Genomic DNA, 17090 nt, shown 5'->3' on the forward strand with positions numbered 1-17090 from the left:
CCTGTGTCTGAACGGTCAGGTCGCATTCATCCGACCTGAACGCAATTAATACTCGACAAAGGTCACTTTTCTGCATCTTCAAACACAGAAACGGCAAGAAAAACAACAACCATGGCTGACGATGATCTGGAGAGCAGTATTTATGTTTAACCATATTGAAAATATTGTATTTTTATGGTTGGGTAAGATCGCTGGATGCGCTCCGAAACTACCATCCATGTTTACTTCCGTAAACACAGAGCACGCCTGTGACGTCATTGCGTTCTCTACTGCGCATGCGAGACACTTGCGTTGTATGACTGCAGTTCACACAGGAGATCACATAAAAGTCGCATATATCTGGAAATGTGAGCGGCAACGCAAAAATAAATCGGATTTCACAAAAAAATCGTAATTGAGCATTAAAGTGAAATGTGTTGGTCTGCTGTATGTATCGCACCCCAGGGTCTAAAATAGAAACTGCAGTACAAATAATTGAAAAAATGTTTTCAGGCTATCAGAAAAGAGCTATAATAACAGGTGATCTGAACATAGACCTTTTGAACCCTAGCCATAATAAAAATACAGATGAATTTATTGAAATGATATATACAGGTGCTGGTCATAAAATTAGAATATCGTGAAAAAGTAGATTGATTTCAGTAATTCCATTTAAAAAGTGAAACTTGTATATTATATTCATACATTACATACAAACTCATATATTTCAGATGTTTATTTTGTTTAATTTTGATGATTACAAATGACAACAAATGAAAATCTCAAATTCATCATATCAGAAAATTAGAATATTGTGAAAAGGTTCAAAATTGATGGCCCCTGGTGCCACACTCTAATCAGCTAATTAACTCAAACCACCTGCAAAAGCCTTTAAATGGTCTTTCAGTCTAGTTCTATAGGCTACACAATCATGGGGAAGACTGCTGACTTGACAGTTGTCCAAAAGACGACCATCGACACCTTGCACAAGGAGGGCAAGACACAAAAGGTCATCGCTAAAGAGGCTGGCTGTTCACAGAGCTCAGTGTCCAAGCACATTAATAGAGAGGCGAAGGGAAGGAAAAGATGTGGTCGAAAAAAGTGTACAAGCAAGAGAGATAACCGCACCCTGGAGAGGATTGTGAAACAAAACCCATTCAAAAATGTGAGGGAGATTCACAAAGAGTGGACTGCAGCTGGAGTGAGTGCTTCAAGAACCACCACACACAGACGTATGAAAGACATGGGTTTCTGCTGTCGCATTCCTTGTGTCAAGCCACTCTTGAACCACAGACAGCGTCAGAAGCGTCTTGCCTGGGCTAAAGAGAAACAGGACTGGACTGCTGGTGAGTGGTCCAAAGTCATGTTCTCTGATGAAAGTAAATTTTGCATTTCCTTTGGAAATCAAGGTCCCAGAGTCTGGAGGAAAAGAAGAGAGGCACTTCATCCACGTTGCTTGAAGTCCAGTGTAAAGTTTCCACAGTCAGTGATGGTTTGGGGTGCCATGTCATCTGCTGGTGTTGGTCCATTGTGTTTTCTGAGGTCCAGGGTCAACGCAGCCACATACCAGGAAGTTTTAGAGCACTTCATGCTTCCTGCAGCTGACCAACTTTTTGGAGATGCAGATTTCATTTTCCAACAGGACTTGGCACCTGCACACAGTGCCAAAGCTACCAGTACCTGGTTGAAGGACCATGGTATCCCTGTTCTTAATTGGCCAGCAAACTCTCCTGACCTTAACCCCATAGAAAATCTATGGGGTATTGTGAAGAAGAAGATGCAATACACCAGACCCAACAATTCAGAAGAGCTAAAAGCCACTATTAGAGCAACCTGGGCTATCATAACACCTGAGCAGGGCCACAGACTGATCGACTCCATGCCACGCCGCATTGCTGCAGTAATACAGGCCAAAGGAGGCCCAACTAAATACTGAGTGCTGTACATGCTCATACTTTTCATGTTCATACTTTTCAGTTGGCCAACATTTCTATAAATCCTTTGTTTTTATTGGTCTTCAGTAATATTCTAATTTTCTGATATGATGAATTTGAGATTTTCATTTGTTATTTGTAATCATCAAAATTAAACAAAATAAACATCTGAAATATATGAGTTTGTATGTAATGTATGAATATAATATACAAGTTTCACTTTTTAAATGGAATTACTGAAATCAATCTACTTTTTCATGATATTCTAATTTTATGACCAGCACCTGTAGTCTCGGGTTTTATCCGATGATCACAAAACCTACCAGGATTACCCAGCACAGTTCAACATTAATGGATAATATTTTTTTACAATGATTCGGAAGACACTACTATGAGTGGTTTACTCGTATGTGACATAACTGACCACCTACCAGTTTTTGCAGCAATAGATGGTGAGAATGTTATAGAGCAAAATGAATATTGTATATATATAAGAAAAAAATCAGAACAATTAATTGCAGACTTAAGAGAGGATTTACTAAGACAAAACTGGAGTGAGGTTTATGAAGAAGAAAACGTAGATAATGCATATAGCATATTTCTTAATAAATTCAGTATGTTGTATGACAAGCATTGCCCATTAAAAAGAATAACTATGAAAATAAATAAAAAAGAAAATGTATGGATGTCAAAGGGGCTTATTAACGCTTGCAAAAAGAAAAATGTGCTATATAAGGAATATATTAAGGCGAAAACAATCGATGCTGAAAACAGGTATAAAAAATATAAAAATAAACTCACAAGTATTCTAAGAAACTGCAGAAAAAAATATTTTAGCTCCAAATTGGAAAAGAACAAGGATAACACAAAAGGATTATGGGCAGTTTTAAATACAATTATTAAAAAAGGGAAGAAAGCACATTCTTATCCAAATTACTTTATCCATGAGAATACAACAATAACTGATACTAAATGTATTGCTAATGAATTTAACAAGTTTTTTGTAAATGTGGGTTCCACTTTGGCGGATGAAATCAAAGATGATGATGAGGCAGAAGCTGAAGCTATTAAAAATGTGGAAATAAATAAGAATTCAATGTTTTTGAATGCAATAGAAGAGGAAGAGATATTAAAAATTGTGCATGAACTTAAGCCAAAAACCTCTGCAGATTCTAATAATATTGACATGGAATCTATAAAAAAATTGATAAGAGTAATTGTAAAACCACTGAGGTATGTGTTTAATTTATCCTTCCAAACTGGAGTATTTCCACAAGAAATGAAAACTGCCAAAGTGGTTCCACTATATAAAGCTGGCGAAAAACATTGTTTTACAAATTACCGTCCTGTGAGCATTTTATCACAATTTTCAAAGATCTTGGAGAAGTTATTTATTAAAAGATTGAATAGTTTCATTGACAAACATGATCTATTAGCAGAGAGTCAGTACGGTTTTAGGGTAGGTAGATCTACATCATTAGCTCTACTTGATTTGGTAGAAGAAATTACAGAATGTGTGGATAATAAGAAATGTGCCATAGGTGTATTTTTGGATTTTAGTAAAGCATTTGACACCATTAAACATAACTTACTCATCAAAAAAATGGAGCGATATGGAATTAGAGGCATAGTGTTATCATGGATTAAAAGCTATATGGATCACAGAAAGCAGTTTGTTCAATTAAATGAAATAAGATCAGACCTACTAGAAATAAAGAGTGGGGTACCGCAAGGCTCGGTGCTGGGACCGATTTTGTTTTTAATGTATGCAAATGACTTGAACAACATCCTGAACATGAAAATTGTATCATTTGCAGATGATACAAATGTATTTGCATCTGGTGAAAATCTTAAACAGACACTTGCATTAGTCACACAAGAATTAATGAAAATAAAGAGATGGTGTAATATAAATAAACTATCGTTAAATTTGAAAAAAACTAAGTTCATGATATTTGGAAACATTAAAAAAAGTAGTGAAATAAAGTTAAGTATTGATGATGTACAATTAGGATTAGTTGATGAAATAAAATTTTTAGGTGTCATTTTAGATAATAAAATTAGTTGGAAGGGACATATACAGCACATCCGGTCAAAGCTGGCCAGATGTTTGGCTGTTATAAATAAAGCCTGGCATCTTCTGACCAAACAAGCTTTAAACACATTATATTTCTCATTGTTTCAGCCCTATTTAACCTATTGTGTTGAAGTGTGGGGCCACACTTACAAAACAAACATTCAACCACTGATTATTATGCAGAAGAAAGCAATACGAGTAACGAATAATAAACATTATAGAGATCACACTCACTGCTTATTCCTAGATTCAAGAGTTCTTAAATTTGTAGACCTGATCGATTTCAAAACTGCTCAAATTCTTTATAAAGCAAGAAATAAATTACTTCCTGCACACATACAAAAATTGTTTACAGATAGAGATGGAAAATATAATCTAAGAGGAAAATTACATTTCAAAACTAATTGTGTTCGAACAACAAAAAGAACCTTCAGTTTATCAGTTAGTAGAGTGAAGCTCTGGAACAGCTTGCCTGAAAACATTAAACATTGTAAAAGCATCCAGCAATTCAAAAAACAATATAAGAAAAGTATTTTTGATGAATACAAAAAAGAATAATGCACAAAAAGTTATACTGTTTGTCTTACTGTAATCGTCCTTTACCACCATGACTTATGTAACTGAGGGGTAGGGTTTAATAAGCTTATGCTTCATCCTGCTCCTTTTTGAAACATGCTGTATGTTTAGGTAGCATTCTATGCAAACATTGTAAAATCATGTCATGTTTCAAAATAAATGAAATGAAATGAAATGAAATGAAAGCCTGCAGTGTGAACGTAGCCATACCGTTCAAACAAAAAGGTTTATGAACCTCTTTACTAATATAATGATGCCAGAAACAAATTTTCAAGATATGTAGAAGCTCTGCACTCTGATTCTGTCTGAACAATAAGAAAACATTTTAACCTGTAACTGGGAATCACGGTCCTCTGAGAAGCCAAGCTTTTTTAAGTGGTAAAGAAGAACAAACTGTTTTATCAAGCTTCTTGCGTTATAACTAGTGTTGCACCGATACCAGTACTGGGCAGGGCCCAAGATCAAGCACTTAAATGGTGGTATCGGTATCGGCGAGTACCAACAAATAGGGCAGCGATACCATTTTGAGAGCCAAAAGTTTATTAACTATTGTCACCCATTCCAGGTAGGCAATAAAAAGTTCTACTGAATTCACTTTGTTTTAGTTTTATTCCTGCTTCACAAAGGTAGGCAGCAGCTTGACAAAGCCATGATGGCAATTATTTTACATCCAAGTAGTATGCAGTTCTTCATATATACACTCAACATCAATTTCAAAGCGGTATGGTAGCGGTATGGTATCGGTCGATAAGCCCAATATCGGTATCCGGCCCAAAAAAATGGCATCATCGCAACAGTAGTTATAATACCAACTTACATAAACTTAGAATCTCTTGCCATTTTTAGCTGAATAACCTCCAGATGTCTAACGAACAGATGATTTTTCGGTAGCGTCTCTAATTTTTTTAACCAACCCGTCTCTTAGCTTTTACTTAAACATATATTGAAGTAGCTGCTGGTTAATATTCACTGAGTGCTGCTGTGTGACGTAGCTACTTTTTACACAATTAAATGCGAAGTCTGAAAGCGACAGATCTGATGATGTTACACTGATAGGTTGGACATGGGTTCAGCACGACAAAGGGAAAAAACACAGACTCAAAATGTTCTGAACATCGTTAGCTTCACCCAACCTCTGTTACATTTGGCTATTGAAGATGATCGGAAAGGGTAAAAAAAGCGGAAATTATTGGTGAGGACCGTCCCAAACCAGGCCAAAGTTGGTGGGGACATGTCCACAAACCTGACTCCGCCAGATGGATTTGCTCTGCATACCCATCTGGAAATCTTCCGTTGAAGTAATTTTGGGAAGGGGCGAAAATACTGGTTAGCTGATTGGCCTATGTTGGTGACAGACGGACCAAATAAACCAAACCGTCCAGAGCGACGACGAAAACACAACCACAAGCCAGGCTACTCTTGCCGAAACCAGTTGGGAGAAGAGCAAAAACATCTTTTCCTCTGAGAAAAGCCTCCAGAGCAGTGTTTTGCTCTTCTTTCAGTGAAGAAATACTCTGTAATTCCGATATAATTTGCTCGATAGCCACGCTAACACTAGTTTCATCGGCTGAAGCCGCCATGTTCTTTAGACTGAACTGTCGCGCTTCTCGTTGCGTCACACCTCAACCCGCCTCAAAGCCAACGCTGATTGGACGTTCGTTTGGTGAACGGCTCCAAATTTTCTTTAATGGAGAGTCTCCAGACTGATCTGCGAGTGAAACCTTGAAAGCTCGCGAGATCAGGATGGTCTCACGAGGCTACATGTCCACACCAGTCCTTCAGAAATGTAGGTCCGTGGGCAGTTGAATACTTGACAGTTGAGTTGGGAACAATAGTCTCAGATACGAGTATATAATCTAAATCTTTTTACACCGGTTATTTATGAAATAGGTAAATTAGTTCTATCCCAGATTTAAAACGTGTGTCTATGTGCTTCATATACCTAATATTTGAAACCACAGACAGACCCATATGGTAGAATAAAATGAAACTACACTTTTTTAGATAATAATCTGTATGCATAACGTATATGTGTGTATCTGCTGGAATTATTTTTACAGGTATCTGAAATTACTTGTGGATAATTTGAAATCAGTTTATGATTTCAAAATCCAAAATCTTAAAAGAGTTGAACTTTTATAAAATGTCTAATGTATAATTAAAGCCAACCTTATATATATTTTTTTGCAAAGTAGTGTGATTATCACCTTTTAAAAGTTTTTTTTTTTCGTATTGCTTAAAATGACATCACAGCCATTGAAACAATAATAACCTTAATGTCAATTAATGATCGTTTAGTTCATGCAGACAAGTAACTCCAAATTATACTGTGATATCTAGTTATACTGCAAAATGCTTATATTGGTTTCTTTATTATTAATAACGAGGATAATTAACATTTTTCTTAGATTCAAGTAAAACTTAAGACAAAAATATTAAAATATTAAATTCAAACAGATTGTTCTACAGACAGCCAATGTCAGCATTTCATATATCTCCATTTCTAAATGGAAAATTGTTACATTCCCATGCGTAGAGTTAAAGATATCTACATGCATTTTCTCAGCAAAGGGTTTAAAGTTTCCGACGTCTGCGAGGGCTTTTAAAGCATTAATAGAGGAAATACTTGGTATCCCTGCAGGCATTTTTGCCCAGTTTGCTCCAGCATGTTGTCTTACTTTTCATTTTGAAAACATTAAATGAAACTTATAAATTGTTCAGATTTTCTTTTTTTTTTTTGGAGTTGAAACCCACAGAACATAAAACACAATGAATGAAAGGTTTTGTGCTTGGGAGATAAAGTCCGAAGCATATCTGGGACATTCTTCAGCGCTGTAACTCTAAAAATGAAAATATGTGACGCACATGGAGCAGAAGTTGGCTGTTGAAGATAATGAAGTGTTTTCATGCAGCCGTTTCCTCTGTTTGTAATGTAATTAAATGGCAGTCAGCTGGAACAGTAGAGGTCAGGCGGAGATCTGGAAGACTACATTGAGGACAGATTGTAGGGCTGCTGGAAAAACGCCACGGCGATGTTAGAAACGAAGAGAACATCTAATTTATACGGTTCCCACACAGCCTTGGAAAGCATGGACTATGATCAACAAATCTACATGAATATTCAGAACATAAACTGTACAAGTTATCTGTTTTTCAGAACATTGTTGTTATAATAAACTCCGTGAAATAAATATATTAATTATTAGATTGATTCTGCCACAGCAAGTCATTGAAACTTGTTAATTGTCTTGGTAAATTCTTTATACTGAATTCCCTTCCTGATGCAACTAGGATTTAAACCCCAGTCCCCTGCAGTACTGCAATAGACTTTAAAAAGTTTATGAATTGACTTTATTTTGAGGATCTAAACTTAGCTTCAAGAGAATAATATTGCAAAAAATTAACAGTTCTCTTGTTCCGTGGAGTTTGATCACACATTGATTTCGTCAACCATGCAGCTTTTTCAAGTGCTGATTGCATCAGTGTCCTCTCAAGAATTCAAAATGTTAATATCGTCTAAAGGGGAAAAAGAATGTCTAATTTTGACTATTAAAGCATCCTGTTAACTAACTGGATATCCCATAGAGCAGAGGTCATGGATTAGCGGACCGCGCTCCTGATCCGGACCCACCTGCTGGCCAATGGCGTAACGACACAACAATAGGCCCGTAAGCAACATTATCTGGCTGGGCCCCTGTTACCCTCAGCCAATCAAAGTTCAGCCATCATGGCTCCCTCTATAAGAGAGTTGGGTTTGAGGCTGGCCTCCTCCTCAGCAAGTTTCCAAGATGGCTTCTAAAAAGGGAACACCCACAAAGGTAACAAACAATTCAAAAACAAAAGGATCATACACACACATTCTAGAACCCGAACTTTCCAGGAAATCTTATTGCTTCTTAACAGCCCCATATGACGTACAGCACGTGATAAAGGTTCAGGATACGGCGACAGTTCCATAAATCGGCCAAGAAGATACAATTATGCAATTCTCAGTAGTATATGATCACACACGGAAAAATAATAACAGATGATGAACGGAGTCATTGGTAACAATGGTGACATCCCAAGTTTCAAAAACTCATTTCAGGGAGATGCCTATCAAACCCCCCACCCCCCTTGAGCTTCACAGCCCCCCAAATTACCCACACTCTCTCCAAATAATTTCCTGGTCGCAATCTTTACTCTTGCAGCAGCGACGTCCACCTCTCCCTCTTCGGATCTTTGAAAGAACGTGTTTATTTTGGGAAGTTTTTTTGCGTTCTTCCAGCAGCGCTTCTTTCCTTTTTCTTTTCTGGAATCCGCCTTATTACCTCTTTTTGTTATCCATCTTCGCTAACACATCGTACGTAACGGTTATGGTTTTAATCTACGCTCTGGATTATCCATAATTCCAAGTCGTAGTGTAAAAAATAAAATAATCATTCTTTTAAGATCTTTATTGCGGTTTGAAACATATTGTATGAGTGTATTTTTTACCAACCGTCTAATGAACTATACACAGATATTAACATAGTAATTAAAAGTACCACTGTCTGCTTTGCTATTGGTGTCATGTTTAAACGGCTCACCATGATGTTGAAATCTGCCATGTGTTGCGGTATAAATACGGTCCAGTCCGGTCAGCTACTTCAGTATCTGGTGGGTTTAACAGGAATTTTTCGCACCATTACCTCTGCTAAGAGACGTCCTAGTCTACAATTGCGTAGGGGACCCACCAGGTGTCAGTGATGGGGCCCCTAAGAGGTTGTGGGCCTGTTAGCAACTGCTGTCTCTGCTTACCGATATTTACCCCCTTGCTGCTGGCTAATCCAGACCCAACCTGATTTAAAACATTTATAAATTACTGCATGTTGTCCGACGACAGTGTCTAACTTAACTTGTGTGGTAAAACCCTTCGGAGCGTCTTTCACCAGTCTACAAGCGATACAAATTAGCCATTGAGCTGCTGTCAGTCTGGGTTGCTGCTGCTGCTACTTTTAGACACAGCAGGCAAACCCATAGGAAGCCTGGAAATGGGAAAGAAGGAGAAGACTATGAGAAAAAGAGAGCAGGAAATTATATACCAAACTGAAAGATTGCTGTTCTCTTTTTTAAAACATTTTTTTGATTTTAAAATTGATTTTTTTTTTTTTTTTGTATTTCAGTGTTAAATTCTGTTTAAAGTGACAGATTATAATTAAAAATGTCTCCGGACCTTTACTGGTTGATGATTTTCTTTATTCAGACCCCGCTGATTTTTAATCAGGTATAGAAACTAAATATCTCGATGAAACAATTTTGAGGAAAACTGATTAACTCAATAATATATGAAAACAAACAGCATCAATATGGGAGGAAAATGAGCTAAACACCCATCGTTAAATAAAAGCATGACTAAATAACCTTAAGATCCTTTTTCAAGATGACTTCAGACAATTTAGGAATCTAATGACAAATAAATAAACTGGAAACACAGGTTTATGGTATTTCGACATGATGAGATAACACACCCTTTGTTAGATCAAAGTAGGGCCTAAAAATAATTTCTTATCTTTTTTATTTTTTTAATTAAATTTTTTTTTTCTAATCGCCACTGAGTGAAATTTTTTTTACTCTTAGAGACAGTGTTGTATAGTAACGAAGTAAAAATACTTCACTACTATACTTAAGTATATTTTGGAGTACTTTATACTTTCCAAGACTATAAATTTTTTTGAGAACTTTCACTTTTACTTCACTACATTTACGAACTTAATTGCATACTTTTACTCCGATACATTTTCAATGTTTAGTTTAGTTACTAAGTAAAAAAAAAAAAAAAAAGAGTGAGAGAAACGCAAGTGTTTTGACCCCACCTACTGACTACAAAATCAGGTCTTGCCTGGGCTTGTTCATCAACACCAATAGGATAATCCTGTTTCGCAAAGCCAGTCTAAATTTATCCTACACTTAGCTGTTTGTATTATTTTAAGTGAATTTAACCTTCAAAGTTTACCAAAATGTAAAAAAAATGTCATTCAAACTGCACTTCCTTTTTACTTACTGTATACTTTTCACTACATTACTTGAGTGCATCTATTTTTACAGTAATTCTTCTACTTAAGTACAAACCATTTCAGATACTTTTAAAGCTACAGTGTGTAATAATTACAGGGATATACAGTCAGAAAGGTAATATATTATACATAACTATGTTATTTATCATCATCTACGAGCTCAGCCTCTTAACCTTAATATTTGCGTTGCCTTAGAATTCGTTATTTATAATTACATAGGAGCGGGTCTCGCAGCCATGGAGGCAGATATCTTTGCACTACGGCAGCGCAGAGCCAACAAACTAGTGATTGCGAGATCGCCAAAACGTCACAACGATGTAGAAAAAATAACGGGTATACAGGTGCTGGTCATAAAATTAGAATATCATGAAAAAGTAGATTGATTTCAGTAATTCCATTTAAAAAGTGAAACTTGTATATTATATTCATACATTACATACAAACTCATATATTTCAGATGTTTATTTTGTTTAATTTTGATGATTACAAATGACAACAAATGAAAATCTCAAATTCATCATATCAGAAAATTAGAATATTACTGAAGACCAATAAAAACAAAGGATTTATAGAAATGTTGGCCAACTGAAAAGTATGAACATGAAAAGTATGAGCATGTACAGCACTCAGTATTTAGTTGGGCCTCCTTTGGCCTGTATTACTGCAGCAATGCGGCGGGGCATGGAGTCGATCAGTCTGTGGCACTGCTCAGGTGTTATGATAGCCCAGGTTGCTCTAATAGTGGCTTTTAGCTCTTCTGAATTGTTGGGTCTGGTGTATTGCATCTTCTTCTTCACAATACCCCATAGATTTTCTATGGGGTTAAGGTCAGGAGAGTTTGCTGGCCAATTAAGAACAGGGATACCATGGTCCTTCAACCAGGTACTGGTAGCTTTGGCACTGTGTGCAGGTGCCAAGTCCTGTTGGAAAATGAAATCTGCATCTCCAAAAAGTTGGTCAGCTGCAGGAAGCATGAAGTGCTCTAAAACTTCCTGGTATGTGGCTGCGTTGATCCTGGACCTCAGAAAACACAATGGACCAACACCAGCAGATGACATGGCACCCCAAACCATCACTGACTGTGGAAACTTTACACTGGACTTCAAGCAACGTGGATGAAGTGCCTCTCTTCTTTTCCTCCAGACTCTGGGACCTTGATTTCCAAAGGAAATGCAAAATTTACTTTCATCAGAGAACATGACTTTGGACCACTCACCAGCAGTCCAGTCCTGTTTCTCTTTAGACGCTTCTGACGCTGTCTGTGGTTCAAGAGTGGCTTGACACAAGGAATGCGACAGCAGAAACCCATGTCTTTCATACGTCTGTGTGTGGTGGTTCTTGAAGCACTCACTCCAGCTGCAGTCCACTCTTTGTGAATCTCCCCCACATTTTTGAATGGGTTTTGTTTCACAATCCTCTCCAGGGTGCGGTTATCTCTCTTGCTTGTACACTTTTTTCGACCACATCTTTTCCTTCCCTTCGCCTCTCTATTAATGTGCTTGGACACTGAGCTCTGTGAACAGCCAGCCTCTTTAGCGATGACCTTTTGTGTCTTGCCCTCCTTGTGCAAGGTGTCGATGGTCGTCTTTTGGACAACTGTCAAGTCAGCAGTCTTCCCCATGATTGTGTAGCCTATAGAACTAGACTGAAAGACCATTTAAAGGCTTTTGCAGGTGGTTTGAGTTAATTAGCTGATTAGAGTGTGGCACCAGGGGCCATCAATTTTGAACCTTTTCACAATATTCTAATTTTCTGATATGATGAATTTGAGATTTTCATTTGTTGTCATTTGTAATCATCAAAATTAAACAAAATAAACATCTGAAATATATGAGTTTGTATGTAATGTATGAATATAATATACAAGTTTCACTTTTTAAATGGAATTACTGAAATCAATCTACTTTTTCATGATATTCTAATTTTATGACCAGCACCTGTATTTATTATCTTAAGTCTACATGAAATCTATACCCTACACAGACTAATGAAATACTATCTGTAAAATTATCTATGTAAACAAACCTCATCACTTGAGAAGGTAGGTGATGCGGACGTCGTGGAAGACATTTTGTCCCGTAACGCTCGCCGTACTGTTGGGGGGAGAAGCGGTGGGGGGGAGATGTTCATGTTGCTGCAGTCTGCAGTCTGACCGCTAGATGTCGCTAAAAGTTACACACTGTGGCTTTAAGGCTTTTACTCAAGTAACATTTCAGTCAGTGACTTGGACTTTTACCAAAGTCATATTTTGGAGAGGTACTTATACTTTTACTTGACTCCGTACTCAGTACTTTATACAACCCTGCTTAGAGAAGTCCCAACCATCTTGCTAATTAACGCTAGCTTCCACAAACATTTCCGGTTGTTGTTTGGTATTTTTCTGGTTTGTTTTCATCACCTTTCAGCTGTAGGTGCAACGTCTGACGCAGAAAACCCAAATCAGTCCCAAACAACGCAGGATTTTATTCCTTTTTTTCAGGACTAATTTCCCAGGCTCACCGGTAGCCATGATGTCGCTTGCCGAACTGCTCCGCTCGATTAATACCACAACTACGAAAGCTCCCTGAAGCCAAAATTTTGGCATCATTACAAAACATTTTTTATTTATAATTTTTTTTAAATCACCTGCAACAATAAATATGAATTAATTACATTTTTCTTTTGTTTTTTTCCCCAGGCATAAATCAAAACAAGTACTTGCACTTGTTAAACACTTCATGGATGAAGCTTTTCTTTTCTTCTGATTGCTTTATAAACATATGGTTATATACAGTTGTGTTCGAAATAATAGCAGTGCCTCAACAGCAGCAAGAAAATCACTTGTTTTATTAACATTTCAAACTCTATACCCCAGATAAGTTTCTGGGGGGTAAAATAAAGGTATAGAAAACCAACAAACCCAACAGGACAGCCATGCATACTGTGGATTCTGTGAAATTGAATGATTAACTGAAAAGGGTGTGTTCAAAAAAATAGCAGTGGTGAGTTCAATTAGAGAGGGCATCAATTAGGGAGGGTATTCTGGGAAAAAAGGGTGTTAACAGGTGATCCGTATTTAAGGATCAAGACAACTGGCATGCTGGCTGTGCATTTGTCCTGAAAAAACAAGGAAAATGGGTCGTTCAAGACACTGTTCTGAAGATGAGCGTTTCCTAATAAAAAAATTGATTAAAGAAGGGAAAACATACAAAGAGGTGCAGAAAATCATTGGCTGTTCAGCTAAAATGATCTCAAATGCCCTGAAATGGGAGCAAAAAACTGAAAAACGAGGAAGAAAAAGAAAGACAACCCCTCGAATGGACAGAAGAATAGCCAAACTGGCGAAGACTCAGCCAATGATGGGATCCAAGAGGATCAAGCAAGACCTTCAGTTGACAGTGAGTACTGTGACAATCAGAAGACGTCTTACTGAGGTTAACCTTCCAGCAAGAAGCCCCCGCAAAGTCCCACTGCTGAGAAAAAGACATGTGCAGAAGCGTTTACAATTTGCCAAAGAGCACATTGACTGGCCTGAAAAGAAATGGCATAATATCTTGTGGACAGATGAAAGCAAGATTGTTCTTTTTGGGTCTAAGGGTCACAGGCAGTATGTCAGACGCCCTGCAAACACAGAATTCAAGCCACAGTACTCACTGAAGACCATTAAGCATGGTGGTGCAAGCATCATGATATGGGGATGTTTTTCATACTATGGTGTTGGTCCGATTCACCGCATACAAGGGATCATGGATCAGTTCCAGTACATCAGGATCCTGGAAGAGGTCATGCTGCCATATGCTGAGGAGGAAATGCCTTTGAGGTGGACCTTTCAACAGGATAATGACCCCAAACACACCAGCAAGCGAGCAAAAGCATGGTTCCAGATGAACAAGATTCAACTGATGGAGTGGCCAGCACAATCCCCGGACCTTAATCCCATTGAAAACTTGTGGGCTGACATAAAAAGTGCAGTGCATGAGGCAAAACCAAGAAACGCTGAGGAATTGTGGAATACAGTGCAATTATCCTGGGCTGCAATACCTGTGGAACGATGCCAGAAGTTGGTTGACTCCATGCACCACAGATGTGAAGCAGTCATCAGAAACCGTGGTTTTGCAACAAAATATTAGTTTAGGATACTCAGCTAGGTTCACTTATCAAGAATTTCTTTGTTTGTACAGTACATTTTTGAGTTTCCAAGGAAAGATGGCAACACTGCTATTCTTTTGAACATGCCATTTCTTACTTTATTTGAAATATTATTATTATTATTTAAGTTTTGATGACTTTGCACAATTGTTTTGCTTTGGAATAGAATGTACTGTGTCCCCAATGTATCTGTGTTCATTAAAGTACAATTTCTTTGAAGAATTTTGACATTTACTCATTTTTCTAAAGGCACTGCTATTATTTCGAACACAACTGTATATGGTTATATTTGCAGCAAAACAAGCTAAAGATCTTCTTATTTAGGAATGGTTGACAAACTTTTTGGATTTATGAGATATTTTGTTTTATCTTTGGATCAAAAGCATGAAGGATCCATGCTTTTGTAAAGGTTACCTAAAGCTGTAAACCAATTAGACAAACTGCTGGTTTTTATAAATAAAATAAAAGCATAAGGCTTGTCAAACACAGGATGAATCTCAGCACCTTCTGCAAAGAGGTTGAATTTAAACATTTCTATCAGCGGATTTCTTTCTTTGTGCGCCTCGTTGTCTTCCAACTGGCAGGTTTCCTGTCTCAGCTCGGCTTCAGTAAACTTGAGCTCACGCCGCCCTCCGGGGTTTGATTTAATTTGAAGTAAATGGTTCCAAATCCTGCTGGGTCTGCAGCCTCCTCTCAGCCAATTAAACCAAATAAATAAATAAATAAATGCACATATCAATGTGATATTACTAAAATCCAGGCAACTCCCGTACTAAACTCCCACCAGTCCAAACAGTAGAAGCATGAAGCGATAAAGAGACAGAGGCTGAAAATAGCTTAAGGAACAGGAGGGAATCATCACTTTAAAGCAGCGTCTAGAGGTGAAGGAGGCTTCTGTTGGTTTAAGCTCCTCAGGCATGTTGTCTCTGAGCCAAGAGGCCAGTCACCTGCACTGTCTTAACTAAAGGAATAACACTTCCTCTACCGTTTCTCCACAGGATCCAGGACCTTCACCTCCTTCTCCTGTTCTGGGCCAGAAACCGCTGCAGCTCATCGAGATGAAGGCCAGGGGGCGCTTCGGCTGCGTGTGGAAGGCCCAGCTGCTGAACGAATACGTGGCTGTGAAGATCTTCCCCATTCAGGTATCACTCATCTGGACTGGGCCTAGAAAGGTGAGGAGGGAGCAGAGGAGTGAAGCTAACGCCTGCATCTTCTTTCTCCCCTCCACACACAGGATAAGCTCTCCTGGCAGAACGAGTATGAGATCTACAGCGTGTGCGGCATGAAGCACGAAAATGTGCTCCAGTTCATCGGCGTGGAGAAGAGGAACAACAACCTGGACCTGGAGCTGTGGCTCATCACTGCCTACCATGACAAGGTACGCCGCAGGCATACGGCCATGTTTGGGAAGCCCACATTAGGTTAAGTGTGATTTCCGTCTGCGTCTGTGCTGCGTTCAGGGGCTGCAAGTGCCCGTGTGTTTTTAGGCTTCTTACCGACCGAGTGGAGAGCAATTTCTGTGCGCCTCGCTTGACTCGAGATCTAAACCTGCATTTTTTAACAGGCTTTCTTGCGTGAATAAAGGTATGAAAAATTAAAGGTTTCTTTTCTAGAAGTCATAGTAGAGCTCCAGTGAGACGTTTTAGCCGTCAGAGCGCCACTTAACCCCCCGGAACGTAGCTGCAAGTTGTGATTTTTCGCCTCCTAAGAACTTGTGGACACTTGAGTTTTTTCCGAAGCCCCCATTGCACAGTTTGCCTTCTTCTTCACAGCTGATTTATTCCTTGATATTTGATGCATCCAAGTAGCTTTCTGTGGTTAAGCCTGCATGCAGAGGCTTGTTTTAAATTTCCTGCAAAACTCCCCGAGTTTTAATCCTCTCAGTTAATCAAAACGCGGATATTAAAGACTGGATTCAAAGAGAAGATGACTGATGGTTAATTTGAAGGGGGAAAAACCTGCAACAAGAACATAAAGTCTGAGTGCTTTTTATCCTCAGGCTGAGCTGATCACTTCACTTATAGGGGCCATCTGCCCCCTAGTGGTCAGATCTATCCCTGCATCAATCTTTGCCTAAAAGAAATTATTTGTTTTTACTCTGAAATCTAAGCTAAATTTAGTTTTATTTGTTTTTATTCACAGGATATTGAAGCTCAGTGTATTAAAGTTAATTTATTTTCATGGTATTTAAAAAAAAAATAAACTATCATAAAATATCTTTGCTTATTTATTATATATATTATAAATAGTGAACTAATCTAATTTCCTTCATTTTTTTTTATTTTATCTAATTTATTTATTTTTCATGTATAAATGTAAGTGTTGAAATAAAGTAGCAAACAACAGATTCTATGGGGGTGT

At 37.9% G+C, this 17090-nt stretch overlaps 1 protein-coding gene across 2 annotated transcripts in view; it reads left to right on the top strand.

Moving 5' to 3' along the window:
• The window catches only part of LOC119794423 (activin receptor type-2A-like), a 76389-nt gene that overhangs the window by 53783 nt on the left and 5516 nt on the right, over positions 1 to 17090 (top strand). For both annotated transcript variants that reach the window (XM_038301977.1, XM_038301978.1), the window contains 2 exons: positions 15728 to 15871; positions 15964 to 16107. In XM_038301977.1, the coding sequence (XP_038157905.1) occupies positions 15728 to 15871; positions 15964 to 16107 (288 nt within the window). The remainder of the gene's footprint in view (positions 1 to 15727; positions 15872 to 15963; positions 16108 to 17090) is intronic.

Source organism: Cyprinodon tularosa, unplaced genomic scaffold (assembly GCF_016077235.1).
Source record: "Cyprinodon tularosa strain WSP-4 unplaced genomic scaffold, ASM1607723v1 ctg48, whole genome shotgun sequence".
NCBI lineage: Eukaryota > Metazoa > Chordata > Actinopteri > Cyprinodontiformes > Cyprinodontidae > Cyprinodon > Cyprinodon tularosa.